The sequence below is a fragment of the Columba livia genome, chromosome W, assembly GCF_036013475.1.
Source record: "Columba livia isolate bColLiv1 breed racing homer chromosome W, bColLiv1.pat.W.v2, whole genome shotgun sequence".
NCBI lineage: Eukaryota > Metazoa > Chordata > Aves > Columbiformes > Columbidae > Columba > Columba livia.
This window is the reverse complement of record NC_088641.1, coordinates 2,101,096-2,117,775: the sequence shown is the minus strand read 5'-3', so window position 1 is coordinate 2,117,775 and position 16,680 is coordinate 2,101,096. Positions and strand designations below refer to the sequence as shown.

Sequence of the window (16,680 nt, the reverse complement as noted above, 5' to 3'; positions counted from 1 at the left end):
ATTATATAGGATATAATATATATCACGTTGCCTTTGAGATTTGCTTCTTCAGTTGATGAGCACATCCATTTTCTGTACGTATCCTGACATCATTTACAACGATCAAAATCAGCTCCAACGGTCAGGATCACCAATATCTTTCTCAGGCTGCCATCCTCCCACTCTATACCTGTATATTGTGTGGTTACTATTTGTCATACAGCCCAGCTCAGATCCCACGTGAAGTCTCTCTGCTAAAAACATCCAGAAACCAACCAAGAGTAACTACAAAGACCTTACGTCTTCGGAAGAACCAAGAGTTTCAGATATACCAGTGTTGTGTGTTTGCTCTAATGTCTCTCTTACTATGTGGCGCATTTCAAGTGTTGTTTTGCGAGTCCATCACACAATTAAAGAGAGATAATGTGGCTATTTCAATGCGACAGAATTTTTTGTCGTTCACTCCTTTCCACATGCATCGGTGTCGAGCAACACGAGAAGTCTGTCTGGCTTCAGGAAGAATATCATCGCTATTATTTCATAAATAAAATCAAGTGGCAACGGTGAAGTCACATTTTAACTACATGTATCTAAAGAGATGGCAAATCAGTCACCCAAACGTGACAACGTTGTTGAGACATTGGGAAAGGGAAAAGGGAAAAGGGAAAAGGGAAAAGGGAAAAGGGAAAAGGGAAGGAAAAGGGAAAAAAGGGAAAAGGGGAAAAAGGGAAAAGGGGAAAAAGGGAAAAGGGAAAAAAGGGAAAAGGGAAAAAAGGGAAAAGGGGAAAAAGGGAAAAGGGGAAAAAGGGAAAGGAGAAAAGGGAGAGGGAAAGAAGGGAAAAGGGAAAAGGGAAAAGGGAAAAGGAAAAAGGGAAAAGGGAAAAGGAAAAAGGGAAAAGGGAAAAGGGAAAGGAAAGGGAAAGGGAAAAGGAAAAGGAGAAAAGGGAAAGGGAAAGAAGGGGAAAAAAGGGAAAAGGGGAAGGGAAAGGGAAAAGTGAAAGGCAAAAGGGAAAAGGGAAAAGGGAAAGGGAAAAGGAAAAAGGGAAAAGGGAAAGGAGAAAAGGGAAAGGAGAAAAGGGAAAGGAGAAAAGGGAAAGGGAAAGAAGGGAAAAGGGAAAAGGGAAAAGGGAAAGGGGAAAAAAGGGGAAAAAAGGGAAAAGGAAAAGGGAAAGGGGAAAAAAGGGGAAAAAAGGGGAAAAAAGGGGAAAAAAGGGGAAAAAAGGGGAAAAAAGGGGAAAAAAGGGAAACGGGGAAACGGGGAAAAGGGGAAAAGGGGAAAAGGGAAAGGGAAAAGGCAAAAGGCAAAAGGGAAAAGGGAAAACGCAAAAGGGAAAGGAAAGGGAAAGGGAAAAGGAAAAGGGGAAAAAAGGGAAAAGGGGAAAAGGGGAAAAGGGGAAAAGGGAAAAGGAAAGGGAAAGGGAAAAGGGAAAGGGAAAAGGGAAAGGGAAAGGAAAAGGGAAAGGGAAAAAGGAAAAGGGAAACTTTGCATTTTCGTTTCTTTTAAATTTGGCAGGTGGCAACTTAGGGCTTTACAATAAAAACGCTGCGGTTGCAGGAAAAATAGTGACCTGTGAATATCCCAATGTCCCTAATCTATAGGGATGAAAATTGTACCAGTTCATGAATCACCACCAAAAATCGCTGGACAAATTCAATCTACAAGCAACAGAAACACGGCTGAAGCTTCATGTTCTGCACTTAACGTGACAACGTTGTTGAGACATCGTGTACGAGAAGCGTTGCACGACCTTCCTTGGCTCTTGGGTTTTAGGCATCAGGGAGTGAATCTGACCCAAAGATGCAGCTATAGATGGTGAAAAGCACGTCTGAGGAGGTTGGAAAAAGTGCCTGACAGCACAAAAAGCTCCTTTTATAATTCGGAATTGAAAGGTTGAGGTGAGACATGTCTGCAGAAGTCCCGAGGTCGCTGCTGCTCCGCTGACGGCTGCCCCCTCTAGCGAGAAGCCAACAGACCACACGCTCAGGCATTTCATACCCCAATTAAAGCCAAATAATCCAGCTGAGCATCCTTTAAATGAGGAATTTAATTTCTGAACAGTGGATGTCCATAAATTTGGAGTATTTTGACAAAAAGCCAAGCCACACGGAAATACACAGATCACTCCGAGATTACTGAGTGGTGATAAGAGCCGGTTGGAATAGGAACAGCAAGATAAACCTCTTCCTGGCCCAGATTTAACAAACACATCTCGCTTTGGTTGGCAGAAACAGCAGAAGATAACAGAACAAAATCAGAAACCGGCAAGAGAGGACAAAGCTCTGAAGTGGAAAACAAAGCATCCTGCTGAAAAACAGATCAGGTTTTTGAGTGTCTCATGTCTAGGATTTTAGAGGCCAAATGCTGGGAAAACTCAGAATGTATATCTGTGATTTAAGAAATTGTATTTAAGACAATGTCTGTGATACGTAATGGGAAAACAGCTTCGATTCACATTCTGACCACTCGCTATCACTGCCAAGGGCATGAAAAGAGGGCGAGTATCAAGCAGGGAAAAGGTGAAAGAATGATGTGTTAAACCTGTGTATTTGTCCATGCTGTCCGCAACCAACCATTTCCCAAAGAGAAATGGTTTGGAGAGAACTAAATCCTAAAGAGTAGAGATCTATATATCTCGTTAACCCCGTCCTTTACAAAGTGTACAGGCACACAATTATAATTTACTTTCTTTTGGCACACTGGCTGTACTTGACAAGGACTAAAACAGTTTATTCCAGATTCAATATTTACTGTTCTAAAGTTACGTAGAACCAGCGCAGATATTGGCTATTTATTAATAAACTAATAATAAGCTTTATCATTTGAAAAGTACAGTTGTAGTGTCCATGTTAGCATAGCCTCAGTCACAAAATGATCATTGCGTTACATCTCATTCAACAAATAAATCTTGGGCAAATACATAGGAAGTAAAGCAAGTTAAAAATCCAGTCTGCGTAGTACTTGAGAACCAGCGCTCAGTGTGTTTTTGTCATAATGTGACTAAACTAATATTTTTTGGTGCTTTCAGAACAATTTCAAGTATAAAGCGAACAATACTCTGGGATTAGTTATTCAGTTATCATTTCAGCTATTAATTTCATCCATTTCTATTTACCTGATGATCCTCTGAGCAGCGTACTGGTGAAGCGAGCGGAACTGTGCTGACATATTTGCTAAGGCTGCCAAGCAATTCGTGTGAAGGTATTTGTCCTGTCAGAAAGAAGAGGAAAGCAAAACCAAAGCATTAAAATAAAACACATCAAAGTGTCCTTTTGCTACACACCGACACCTATTAAAGCGATCGTTCAAAAGATGGAGTAGTATATGTAATATATGTCTCCCTATTAACTTTGAATTTCAAAGTGTTCTGCATCTCCCAGAAATATAACCATAAACTATTGCAGAGTTCTGGTCCCCTTGTTCGCATCCCTGAAACCATTTGACCAGACAAGTATTTAAGTAACAGCCCTATTGAAGTCAAGGGTTTTCACAGAACCAAACTTGTCCGCTTCTCCAATGCAACAGGGCATTTTGCCCATTCCAATCGAAAAGAAGCATTTATATAACATCAAAGATTTCCAGATCCTACAAATCCATGCCAAGAATGTCCTCGTTCCTTCTCATTCTTTTGATTATACGAGTGAAATCCTTAACTTTCCCAATTTATAATATATTTAAGTGATTTTTTTTGCTACTTGTAATGTAAAAACATGGAGCTCGGTGCTTGACTTATGGTCTTACCCTTGTCCGGGTCATGTTGTACTGGATGGTTCTTATCACGACCAGTATGAGGAGGCTCCCCAGTGAGATCTCTGTTAGGACACGCTCAGCGTACCAGGTGATATTTTTCAGTATCTGAGGGGAAAAAAGGAAAGAATGAAGTTCTTGAGCACCTAGATCTGCATAAGGACACAGGAAGTTGGCCAGGGCCTCCTATTCCTTCAGAGAGCCAAAGTGGCTTCCAGTTGCAAATGTGGAAAAACTTACTGTGTTCTAAAGCAAAAATAAAAGGAAAAGAAAAAAGGAAAAAAAATGAAAAAGAGAAAGAAAAAAGGAAAAAAGAGGAAAAGGAAAAGGGAAAGGGAAAAGGGAAAGGGGAAAAGGGAAAAGGGAAAGGGGAAAGGGAAAGGGAAAGGGGAAAGGGAAAGGGGGAAGGGAAAGGGGGAAGGGAAAGGGGGAAGGGAAAGGGGAAAAGGAAAAAAAGGGAAAAGGGAAAGGGAAAGGGGAAAGGGAAAAGGAAAGGGGAAAGGGGAGAAAAGGGGAAAAAGGGAAAAGGGGAAAAAGGGAAAAGGGGAAAAAGGGAAAAGGGGAAAAAGGGAAAAGGGAAAGGGGAGAAGGGAAAAAAGGGAAAAGGGAAAAGGGGAAAAGGTGGAAAGAGAGAGGGGAAAAGGGTAAAGGGAAAAGGGGAAAAGGGGAAAAGAAAAAGGGAAAAGAGAAAAGGGAAAGGGAAAGAAGGGAAAAGGGAAAGAAGGGAAAAGGGAAAGAAGGGAAAAGGGAAAAGGGAAGGGAAAGGGAAGGGAAGGGAAAGGGAAAAAGGAAAAGAAGAAAGGGGAAAAAGGGAAAAGGAAAAAGGGAAAAGGAAAAATGGGAAAAGGGGAAAAGGGAAAAAGGGGAAAAGGGGAAAAGGGGAAAAGGGGAAAAGGGGAAAAGGGGAAAAGGGGAAAAGGGGAAAAGGGAAAAAAGGGAAAAAGGGAAAAAGGGAAAAGGGGAAAAGGGGAAAAGGGAAAAGGGAAAAAGGGAAAAAGGGAAAAAGGGAAAAAGGGAAAAAGGGAAAAAGGAAAAGGGAAAAGGAAAGGGAAAGGGAAAGGGAAAGGGAAAGGGAAAGGGAAAGGGAAAGGGAAAGGGAAAGGGAAAGGGAAAGGGAAAGGGAAAGAAGGGAAAGGGAAAGAAGGGAAAGGGAAAGAAGGGAAAAGAGGAAAGGGGAAAAAAGGGAAAAGGTAAAAAAGGGAAAAGGGAAAAAAGGGAAAAGGGAAAAAAGGGAAAAGGAAAAAAAGGGGAAAAGGGGAAAAGGGGAAAAGGGGAAAAGGGGAAAAGGGAAAAGGGAAACTTTGCATTTTCGTTTCTTTTAAATTTGGCAGGTGGCAACTTAGGGCTTTACAATAAAAATGCTGCTGTTGCAGGAAAAATAGTGACCTGTGAATATCCCAATGTCCCTAATCTATAGTGATGAAAATTGTACCAGTTCATGAATCACCACCAAAAATCGCTGGACAAATTCAATCTACAAGCAACAGAAACACGGCTGAAGCTTCATGTTCTGCACTTAACAACCTTATGTGTATCATATTCTTCATTTATTTTCTATTCTGTTGTCATCGAAATTTTTATTTAATAGGGGAGTTTCCCTACATTAAAAGCTCCTTCTGAAGCAGCCAGAATAATGAAGGAACTGGCTTTGCATGTCAAAGTATTTTAGTTAAGAAACAATTATAATAAATAATTAGTCATTAAACTGAGTCCAAAAGTAGACTCTGTAAAGTTCAGGAATGCCACAAATCAAGAAGATAACTTTATTTTTTAAAAATATAACAGAATGTGGTTTTTCTATAGATAAGGAATCCCTTCCATAGGGAATATGTGAGTTGGCATCATAGTCACTAACTCTTCTGTCCACATTATAGTGGATTTTGGAGCACACCTTTGAATAAGGGGAGATCTCTTTCTCCTTCCCTGCACCAATTTATCCATGTGACATTAATTTTAAGAGCACCAGGCAATAAAAAAACCTTAAAATTCAATAAGAAAAGCACCGTAAGGGTGGAAAAGTGTTTTGCTTTGCCTCTGAGTTTGCTCTCTCCTTTGGCATGAAACACGTCTCATCCACCAAAGAATGGAGAAAAAGGGAGGAGACATAAGAAGAAATAAAGGAAGAATTAAGGTTATTAATCTGCAGTGTCATAGTGCTCTGTTGGCTTTGGATGGCAAAATTGTCCATTTTCAGAGAGTTTTCTGCTGTAGAAATTCATGTAGATGGGTCTGCGGAACTTCCCAGCTGCTTCTCGTTATCCAGCTAAGAAGCAAAATTCTGGTTGTTAATTAATGAATGAATGGATTCTTCACAGCACGCACTGTGGAGTAGGAAAAACCACCACCACAGGGTAAAAGAAAGAAGCAATTAGTGAAAATGTGTATTAAAATCAAAGATTAAATGGAGAAGAACATGGAAGAGGCAAAGGCAAGACTGAGAAAAATCAGTGCAGGGTGAAAGGAACGAGGTGGGGTTTGGGTTTGTTGTTTGTTTTGGGGTTATTTTTAGTGCTTTTGTTGTTTTTTTCTTTAAGTCAAACTGAAGCACTAGACTAACATTCACACTACAACTATATTGGCAGGTTTATCTGCAAAAGCAAGAATAAACTGGACAAGAAAACCTCATTTATGTTTTCCTTCTGTCACGGAGGCACCCCGTAGGTTAATTTAAGGGACAACAAGGTCCAAAACCAACTTTTATTAAACCGGTGAGAAACAGGGTTTTAGCACTCCAAAAGTGACTTAAATAAAGGTTCGGATATCAGTTGAGGAAAATTATTGAGGCAGCAACTAATACAACAGGCGGTCCACAGTGTGCATGCACGTGGCTTCACCCAAAACAATGCCGGAGCCGTCCCCGAGTCCTGGAGAAATACACACTTGCCTTAACACGGTGCAGGATTATTTTTAAAGAGATACACGGACTCATAGTGAGTACGGGAAGCGTACACTCGCGATTGTGCGAGGGTAAATTTATAATACACCCGCAATCCTGCGAGAGTTAATTTACTTACACGTGCAAGTGTGCACGGAATCCTACACGTGCTTATGTGGAAGCACGGGAGGAAAATACACTCGCGATTGTGCGAGGAAATAATTTATACACGTGCTCGTATTGGGCACGGAAAGTTACGCGTGCAAGTGTGCACGGGAGGAAAATACATTGGCGATTGTGCGAGGAAATAAAGTACTCGTGCAAATGTGCACGGAAAGTTACACGTGCTTATGTGGAAGCACGGGAGGAAACTACACCCGCGATTCTGCGAGGATTAATTTTACACGCGCTCATATTGAGCACGGAAAGTTACACGTGCATATGTGCATGGAAAGTATAAATATACTCGCAATCCTGCGAGAAGTTTTACTTACACCCGTGGCGGCGAGGCAAGCGGAGTCCCCGTCCCGGGGAGGGGGGCTCTCGGCGGCATCATCTTGCTCGTGCTCCAAGAGACCCACACAAAATTGGCGGAGTCTCGACGAGAATCCCGTTTTTATCTGATCAGATCTGACTGTAGGCACTCTAGGAGCTTCTCTGCACCCCCCACACTGGCTGTGGGTGCCCCTGAAGCCTCCAAACATCCCCCACGCTGGGGGCGGCTCAGTGTGCCTGGCACTCCCTTCTCCTAATGGCCCTGGCCAGGGTGCTCTGGGCCAAACAAAAGAAGCTGTTAGCCTCAAGTAGCAGAGAAAGAGGGAGATGTGCCCACTCCTTCCATACTGAAGGAGGGAGGGGGAGAGAGGGGGGGTTGCATTCTGCCACACCTTCCACAGCTGGATCCTCATTAATTTTAGGGAAATCTTCCACTTTTACTCATCCTGTAAGGAATTTATTGACAGACCACGTGTAAAGCCTTTAAAATGAATAAAAAATGATGGGGGAAAAGACTGAGGCAGGAGCAAAATTTGTCTGCTCTCAGCAAAGTGGATTTATAAGAGAAATTAAATGACTAAGTGATATGGAACCCAAAAATAAACCTACACATACGGTGCATATGGAATTTCACGGGTATACAGATGCTTCTTTATGAAAAGAAGCATTGACGGGATTTTCAGAGCTGAAGAATTGACCAAAACAACAACTCACCACTTCATGGATGGATCGGTTGAAGCCGTCGTCCTCCGTGAGGATCAGCAAAATGATCAGAGCCATGTAAACGTGGTGGGAATTCCTTTCTTCGACGTGATAGAGAATTTCAAGAATTGGCAGAACCTTTAAGGGAAGGGAAAAAAAGTGTGGATTAGTTTAGTCTCTCAAATACCTCAGACAACGGAGAGGAGAATTAAAACGTCCCGTGTATCACGCTGCCCTTAACAATATCGTAATTCCTCCCTCTCGCAATAACCACCCCTAAATAGTGACGTACAGTGTTCAAACACCTTCCATCTGTTTCTTTCCGTCTCCGCAAGAGTCTAAACAAATTCTTTCTTGTGGTCAGACATGGAATTTCAATTCCTAATAAATGATATTTCCAGCCCTACCCATTAAAATAGGCGCTGAAAGCTTTAGTTTCCCTTTAGAATATGGGAAAATAAGAATTAAAATTATTAAAGCAAGTTTTTCACATGTTCAAGCAGAAAAACAATTGTTTCAAACCATTCAAACACAAGCTTGGTCTGCAAAGACTCTTCTCATCAAATACATCAGCGTTGAGGCGCACATAGAAATATCAAGACCTGAAATTCAAATCCCAGTTTGGTGTGTGGACATAATCCCAGAAAAGAACCACTTTGGGTTGGGTTAAGCCTAGAAAAGGCCTGGTTTTCCTATTCTAGATAATACTCAGCCAAAGAGAACTGACATTACGAGGAAAGTTCAGCCCAAGGTCTTGTGTTTCCACCAGGACAAGTAACCGAAGCCAAAGTCTTGCAATAATAAGGAAAAGGAGATTATATTGCGACAAGCAGCGTACCTGAGCGCTCGGCTAAAGTTAATCCAGATGCAAAGGTTGTCTCGCTACCAACTTAAAATGAGCTTTCCACTGGCTCTGGACAACACAGCCTCCCCACCACAGAAACAGGCCTAAAAATCCCAAAATCTGCTGGAAAAAGGAACTGGAGAAAACTCTTGATTCCAAGATAGTGGATGAGATGTAGAATTTTTTGCCAAGAAGCTTCTAGACACCTAAAAACCTGCTCTATTTCAAAACAAGCCGAGTATAGTGGATGAATCACGTGAAACGGATTCTGGTGAACGGCTTCACAAGCCTCTAAAATTACCAGAATGTTCTCTTGTAATACAACCAACCCGTCCCAAAGATGCTAAAAACACATCAAAGTTTCTATGAGAACCAATGAGATTGATCTGAATGCGTGGAGGCCACGAAAGCTTTTGATGGATGGCTCAAGGCAACACCCCAAGAAAAGCAGAGTGAAAATAATACTCACACGTTGCGAATATTCTTCCATTGAATGCTTTTATATTATAGCTACGTCTTGGTGTGCTAAGTGCATCTTGCGGTACACTTACCTTGTTACAACTTACCTCATCTTTAGCAAGTGGGTGTATTATTTATTGATAGTTTAGAGCTTATGAGGAGGGTGATGGGCGGTATGTACGTGCCTCAGAGCCAGCTTAAAGGGGGCTTATATTATCCCACTTTACCGCTAAATCCGCCTTCTAGGGGTTGTTTCACGCCCCCTTTAGTGAGATTTTCTAAGCTAGAAAATGCAGCCCATTTCTTCCACTTCATGGGCTACACCTTGACCTGTCTTGTTAGCGGTGTTAGGGCGATTGTGCTCACTGTGGCACTCTCAGAAGACATGAGCTGGCGATGGTTGTATGTAGGCTGTTTTGGCAAGAAGCGGTCGGGTATATCGTGGGTTATCGATTATAGAACAGGCTCCTCTAGGTGGGTTTGGGGCACCGCCAAGTCCTTAGAGTTTTAAGCGTTTGTGCTCGTAGTTCTCAGGCCGATGCTTTGGTTGTATAGAGCATCACGATTTAGGGCCAGGCATAGTGGGGTATCTAATCCCACTTTGTGCCCTGGCTTTTGTGGAGTTTAGTAAGTCATACAAATTAGGGCCGTCTTTAGGGTGGTTTTAAGTGTATCTTAAGCTTATGACAGCTCAGCTACGTTTTGACCTTAATTAATATGATAGGCATGAGTCCACTCTTTACGCCGCGAACGATTAGTTTGCGTCTCTTGTGTGACCGCGGTGGCTGGCACAAGATTTACCAACCCTGAGTTGCTATAACTAAGTCAAGTTTACACTTATTGCTTAATGTTAATTACTGCTGAGTACCCATGGGGGTGTGGCTAAGCAAGGTGTCTTGGGCTGCTGTGGGCGTACCTGATGCCAACTTCTTTTGCCTATGCTCAATGAAGTCAATGGAAAAGGGAGATAAATGTCACAGCGTGAAGTCTATTATTCCACCTCAAATATCTAGTTTGTACGTAGTTTTGCACTGCATAACCTAAAAGTCATTTCCAAGCGTTACGATAAGCAGGGAGCAATCTAAAATTATCAAAGAATTGCATTTACAACTTGATTTTGCAGGGAAAACAAAATGGCCAAACTTATCCACTCTGTCTATACACGTTAATATTACAACAGGTCAAACTGTAGCCGCAAAAGTGCATTTGTGTTCATTAAGTCTTGCTGCAAACTCCATTAAAAAACGGTACCTTGATTATGAGACATTCTAGAAGTTTAATTTTACAAAAGTTTATCTAGAACTGCAACCAAAACGCATTTCTACGCTTTTAACTTACACACATACCTTAAAACTGTGATGTCTATCTTCTCATGCAATGCTAATGTCCAGCCATGTATGGAGAAGACAATAACCGCTTATTTTTGTATTGCTGGTCCTTTTATTCATAGCCATTAAATGATAATCACTGGATTACTTCTAAAATGCAGGTAAAAACCAAGCCTGAAAATTGCAGGTGTTATAATCCAAGGTCAGGAGAAGTTTCCCCCCAAAAAAGAGTTTGGTTTTTACTATACAATAAAATACAAGACCGTGGAGCTACATGAGTAACGGGCTTAAGTCAAATTAATACCGCAGGAAAAAATATTGCTGTATTATCAGCTGATATCAATACATCTTCATATTCATTATTTCAGTCCAGTCGTGTTGAGCAGCAACAAAACATCAACTAAGCAGCCAAAGTAAAAATATTCAACAGAAATAGCTTCTTTTTTTACAAGCAGACACCTCACCGGTATTTTTACTTGCAATATGGGTGTTATAAACAGAAAAAGGATCCATATTTTCCCATCCGCAGACCGTGACACTGTGCTTATTAATAAAATTGTTAATTAATGCCTGTTTCACCAGTCCCACCACTTCCCGGAGGATCTTTGCAAATACTTTCAATAAGAGAGTCAAATTCTATACAAGAACATCCCTACCAGAAGCAGATATTGAACTTATACAAAGAGTTATGGAAGCACAGCAACATCCTATTCATTCCATCAAGCAGAATTATAAGAGTAAAAAAGATGCAATGTTTTACTCCAGCTAAAACATAAAGCACAACAGAAGATAAAGGTATTTATATATAAATGAGAGGTAAATTCATACACAAATAAAGAAGAAAGCGGAGATGTTCTCGATTACAACAGTTGAGAAAAACACACAGAATCCATTTAAAAATTCAAGTTACAAAAGAGCAAAGACATAGTTCAAAAGATGTCACAGAACATCTGTTATGATGCTTCCCGGCCACTGAAACCAGGGAAATATTAAAATAGAAGAATATGCAACAAATGTGATGCACTGAGTGCAGTGAAACAGGAACAACGTGCCTAAATATTTAAGCTGAGCACTCAGCTTACCTGAGCTCCCGTCTAGGACAGATCTTTCTACATCACCCAACTGCTTCTCTATGAAGAAGCCGCTGACTTGTGCCATATTCCTCCAAAAATTCATCCACTCTCATTCAAATCTATCCACAGAGAGCACTGGTTTGCCTCTAAATTAATTACCTTAATTGTTTTGCGCCCATAAACTCAAAGGATTCAACCTCCAGGCTTTATTTCTTATCACGGCGCTCTCTCCAACCTCTTCCCCTCCCAATGTCACGTATTCATCTCGACACTTCTCAAGCTCTTTTCTGCGCTAACGCTGCTTTTTCAAAGCCTCTCACGGTTTTATTGTTCATTTTCAAGCAAAAAAAATGTTCCTTTACACTCTGATTTTTCAACAGTCTGTAAATATTTCATTAAATATATTAAACATAGTCGTATACCACAGGCAGCTCTTGCTGTTGCCATATAGGGAAGGAAACATCCAGCTCCGTGACTCCGTCACCTTGTTGACGAGCTCAAGACTAAATGAGCCTTTTTCACCACAGGGTTGTATTTAGGAGATGGTAATTTCTTTACCCAATAACCATCCCACCCACAATCCCTTCTGCCTCTTCCTAAGCAATGAAAACTGCTTTTCTCATCCTTACCCACTCTCTAAAAACAAGAGGATTGGGCAAAGACATCAGCAGCGATCACAAAACCCAAAACAACGCGTGAAGAGTCAAATAAGAAATCAAACATGCTGGTTTTAGCAATGCTTTTCTCAACTTTCTCAGCTTTTCCGACCATTTGTTCAACGTTGCTGATTATTTATGTGATTTTCTGGGTGTTTTGTGTCTTTTTCTGAGGGGGAGGAAGGATAGGTCATAATATACAAAGACATCGCACACTGTGGAGCATCTGGAGTTGACATACGCACCTCATACTTTTTCTGGCAGTTTTACAATATAATCAGACATCAGAATTAGAAAAGAATGCACACACCTAACCTTTATTTCTCTAAAAAGAAAGTAAATCGATATTGTCAGCAGCTGCTCAATATGTTGTATCATATATTAAAAGCCCCGAAAAATAAATACGACCATTTGTTCACAGAATTCCTGCAAAATGCCTCAGCTCTCACCTAGATAATCCGCAGAGTTTAGTCTTGAATTACTTCAGTATCAACCATCTCCCCCCAGTTTGCCAACAGTGGTGTCTACCAACTCCAAGCCGGAACTAAACATTACTAAAGCTAATTTATAACCTACAAAAACCTGTACCAGGTGCCTGTTACATACATCATCCATTAACCACAATCCTATTTAAAGCAGCTAAAAAGTCACGAGAGCTGCATTTCTACAAAACCTGCCAGCTGCTTCTTGAGGAGTTTCCGCCTCAGGTCCATCCTGTTTGATATTTGGCGTAGTAGGCAAGTTACAGCTCATTTTATCAACTATTATCCCTATATGTGCACAATAAACTTGTCTAACTTTTTAGCTAGAATAAGAAAAACATAATAACAAATAGTATGACATCTGCTACCAGTTTCTTTACACCATGCCCAGGTGAATCAAGACTAAGAGGGAATCAAAGCCTGGAAGCTTGATAAAAAGGGACCTGGGGGTGCTAATTGACAGGAAGCTCAATATGAGCCACCAGTGTGCCCAGGTGGCCAAGAAGGCCAATGGGATCCTGTCCTGGATCCAAATCAGCGTGGTCAGCAGGACAAGGGCAGTGATCCTTCCCCTGTGCTCTGCATTGGGGAGGCCACACCTGGAGTGTTGTGTTCAGTTCTGGGCCCCTCAGCTCAGGAAAGAGATTGAAGTGCTGGAGCGGGTGCAGAGAAGAGCAACAAGACTGGGGAAGGGACTGGAACACAAGAACCATGGGGAGAGGCTGAGGGAGCTGGGCTTGTTTAGTCTGGAGAAGAGGAGGCTTAGAGCTGAGCTCAGCACTCTCTAGAACTACCTGAAGGGCAGTTCTAGCCAGGTGGGGCTTGGTCTCTTCTCCCAGGCAGTCAGCAATAGGACAAGGGGGCATGGGCTTCAACTCTACCAGGGGAAATTTAGGCTGGAGATTAGAAAGCAATTCTCTGCAGAGAGAGTGGTCAGGCATTGGAATGGCTGCCCAGGGAGGTGCTGGACTCACCGGCCCTGGAGGTTTTTAAACTGAGATTGGACATGGCACTTAGTGCCATGATCTAGTAAACGGACTAGAGTTGGACCAAGGGTTGGACTCGATGATCTCTGAGGTCTCTTCCAACCCAGTCGATTCTGTGATTCTGTGATTCTGTGATTATATTTTACTGCATAGATATGTTTAGCATCACATTCCTGCAATGAGACAATACTTACAAGATTCTCTATGTCCGTCCGTGCCAACACGTATGTCCGTACGTTGCTGTTTTGATGCAGAAGTGTGTACAAAAGAAGAGTCGCCTGGTCGGATTTCTGCTGCTCGCACAAAGCCGTGTACAAACTGTTGAAATTAATCTGGAAAGCGTGTGGATTTGATGAGGAAAAAGCAGTGCTATCTGAAATAAATAACAAGTAAAAAAAGACATTAAGAAATACGTTTACTATCCAGCTATTTATTAGCTTCATAAAAACCTTCGGGGAGAAGAATTTTATACAGAATCATAGGAAGGAAGAAATGAAAATAATGCAGGACTTCAATCATAAAGCTTGATAAGGTCTCACGAAGCTTCGGTTGTGCCATAAAGCTGAGGTTGTCCTCTCACATGAGCTCCTGTATCTGCACAAGACACTCATCCTTTTTGATAAATAGCTTTCTTTTATATATATTTCTTGTCCAAATAGCTTCTACTGGTAGAAAAATGAAAATAAAAAAAGGCAATGTCAGGAGATGCTGCAAAGGAGCTGGTGTCTTCACTGGAATCAATGACCTGATTTATGTGCAAATAAAATTCCCATGATTAGTTCATGGGCATCAGGGTGGATTTTCATACCCACTTTTTGGCACGAAGGGCAAGACTATCTCTATATTTTCAATAAAACTGGTGTTGTCAGGACTTTAAAAGATGGTTTAGTGGGCTCATTAAAGTGATGTAAAACACCGTGGCATATAGTTGAACATCAGTTTGTTCACGTTGACGATATAATCTGTGCCAGAGCTGGAAGTGAAAATAAAACAGATTTTGGCTCGAAGAACCTTCATCAGTTTTGAGGAAAACGTCCATCAGCGCAGAACTTCACCACTTAGGAACTTCCAGTGGAAATGGAAGAAGCAAACGTGACATTCTTCCGCGACGCTCCATGAAATGGGATGATCTGCCTTTTCTGGGCTGATTTCTTTCAGCATCCTGGCAACCGAATACACAATCAAGCTACACACGTGAAAATATTCCAGCAATTTCATGACAAGATGGTATTGTGGGAACAATACGAGCTAGGATACTCAAATATACTAAAGGTCTGGACTTCAAGATGTCCATATTACTATAAGCAAGACGTTCAAAGCTGAAGAATTGAACTAAAGTTCCTTAGATCCCATAATAACAGACTAGAGATTTTGGAATTATCATTTATTAAAATTGTGTTAACTTAGGAAATCTCTGCAGTATAAAGCAGCGGGACAATATTATTCCTCATGCTCCGTAATTTCTGGACAGAAGGGATTATAGGAAGAAAAAATTCAGAAGAATAAAGGAAAAAAACAATGTACATTAAAAAAATCTGTATTTTTACAAGCTGTTTTAGAGCCAATTGTACTAAAACGGCCAAAAGAACAGGCAGCAACTATTGAATTTAATCAAAATCTTCAACATTTTGTTCAAATCCTGAAAGATTTCTTGGATATTATAGACTGCATGACCACCGAAAACATTGAATACAGCGTCACTATGTGTGTGCTCATGGGCAGCTACCACAAGACCAAACAAATTTGGCTTTGAAATGAACAATCTCGTGGTTTCTTACCAAAATTTTCCACTCTTCTGGAGAAATCTCTGTTTATAGTGGTAGGGATTGATCACACAAACACTCCCTACACCCACTGAGACGCACGTGTGTTGCTTTCCCCCTTGTCTTTTAGCTCGTATTCTTAGCCGAGATTTCGGCACGGAAGAATGTGGTGGTTCTCACGGATCTCAAACAACATCTCCACCCTTTTTTTGACGGAAAAAGCGCTTGGAAAACCTGCAGGAGCTCCATGGGAGCTTTGGCTCCCACCGGGATTTTGGGGGCCCAGCAGAGCCGATGTTGCTGCTCCTCTTGGCGTGGGTGAGGGGTGATGGCTCCAGCCATTCAGCTGAAAACAACAGGAGGTCCTGGAGCAACGTTTTCTCCTTCTTTTCTGCAGAGACAAGGCACAGCCTGTTGGTGATGGAATCCCCGCCTTGTCTAGGGTGGTTTAAGCCCAGCTGAGAGCTAAGCCCCACGCAGCCACTCGTTCACTCCTCCCTGGTGGGATGGGGGAGAGAATTGGACGAGTAAAGGCGAGAAAACTCGTGGGTTGAGACAAAAGCAGATGAATAAGCCAAAGCTGCACAGCGAAAGCAAAATAAGGGATTAATTCACTGCTTCTCATCGGTAGGTGGGTGTTCAGGCATGGCCAGGAGAGCAACGGCTCCATCACGGGTAACAGTAACTTGGGAAAGCAAATGTCATCACTCCAAACTTCTTCCCTCTTCCTTCTTCTTCCCTCTTCCTTCTTCTTCCCCAAAAATATATACTGAACATATTCTATGGTATGGAATATCCCTTTGGTGAGTTTGGGTCAGCTCTTCTCTCTCAGCTTCTTGTGCATCTGGCACGGCGTGAGAGGCTGAAAAGTCCTTGAGTGCTTAGCAACGACTGAAACATCAGTGAATTATCAACATTATTCTCATTCTAAATCCAAAATACAGCACTACACCAGCTACCAGGAAGAAAATTAACCCTATACCAGCCAAAACCAGGACATTCTCCCCAAAAAACGTTCCACCGGGCAGACAAAGACCAAAATTTGTCTTTTCTGCCTCCACGTCCCCTTCAAACACTGATCGTCATTATGGACCGATTAAAACCATCCTGCTTCGGGCAAATATTTCTCTTAATTAGGGAAAATTTGGATGTGGACAGCAAAATCCGATCAATCCCACATCTTCTATTAAGAAGCAAGTTGACCCCATGATTCATTAGCTGTTGACCCCATGATTCATTAGCTGTTGACCCCATGATTCATTTAACAGTATTAAAGAAACTTATCAGCAACAG

General features: G+C 41.6%; 1 protein-coding gene across 15 annotated transcripts in view; it reads right to left on the bottom strand.

Annotated features, from left to right (window-relative positions):
- Positions 1-16,680, bottom strand: part of LOC135577036 (dymeclin-like) — a 151,462-nt gene that overhangs the window by 64,473 nt on the left and 70,309 nt on the right. For all 15 annotated transcript variants that reach the window (XR_010468648.1, XM_065044648.1, XM_065044649.1 and 12 more), the window contains 4 exons: positions 13,819-13,997; positions 7,809-7,934; positions 3,719-3,832; positions 3,093-3,187 (listed from right to left, as the gene is read on the bottom strand). Coding sequence is in view for 14 of the 15 variants with exons in the window: in XM_065044648.1 (XP_064900720.1) it covers positions 3,093-3,187; positions 3,719-3,832; positions 7,809-7,934; positions 13,819-13,997 (514 nt within the window). In the remaining variant the exon portion in view is untranslated. The remainder of the gene's footprint in view (positions 1-3,092; positions 3,188-3,718; positions 3,833-7,808; positions 7,935-13,818; positions 13,998-16,680) is intronic.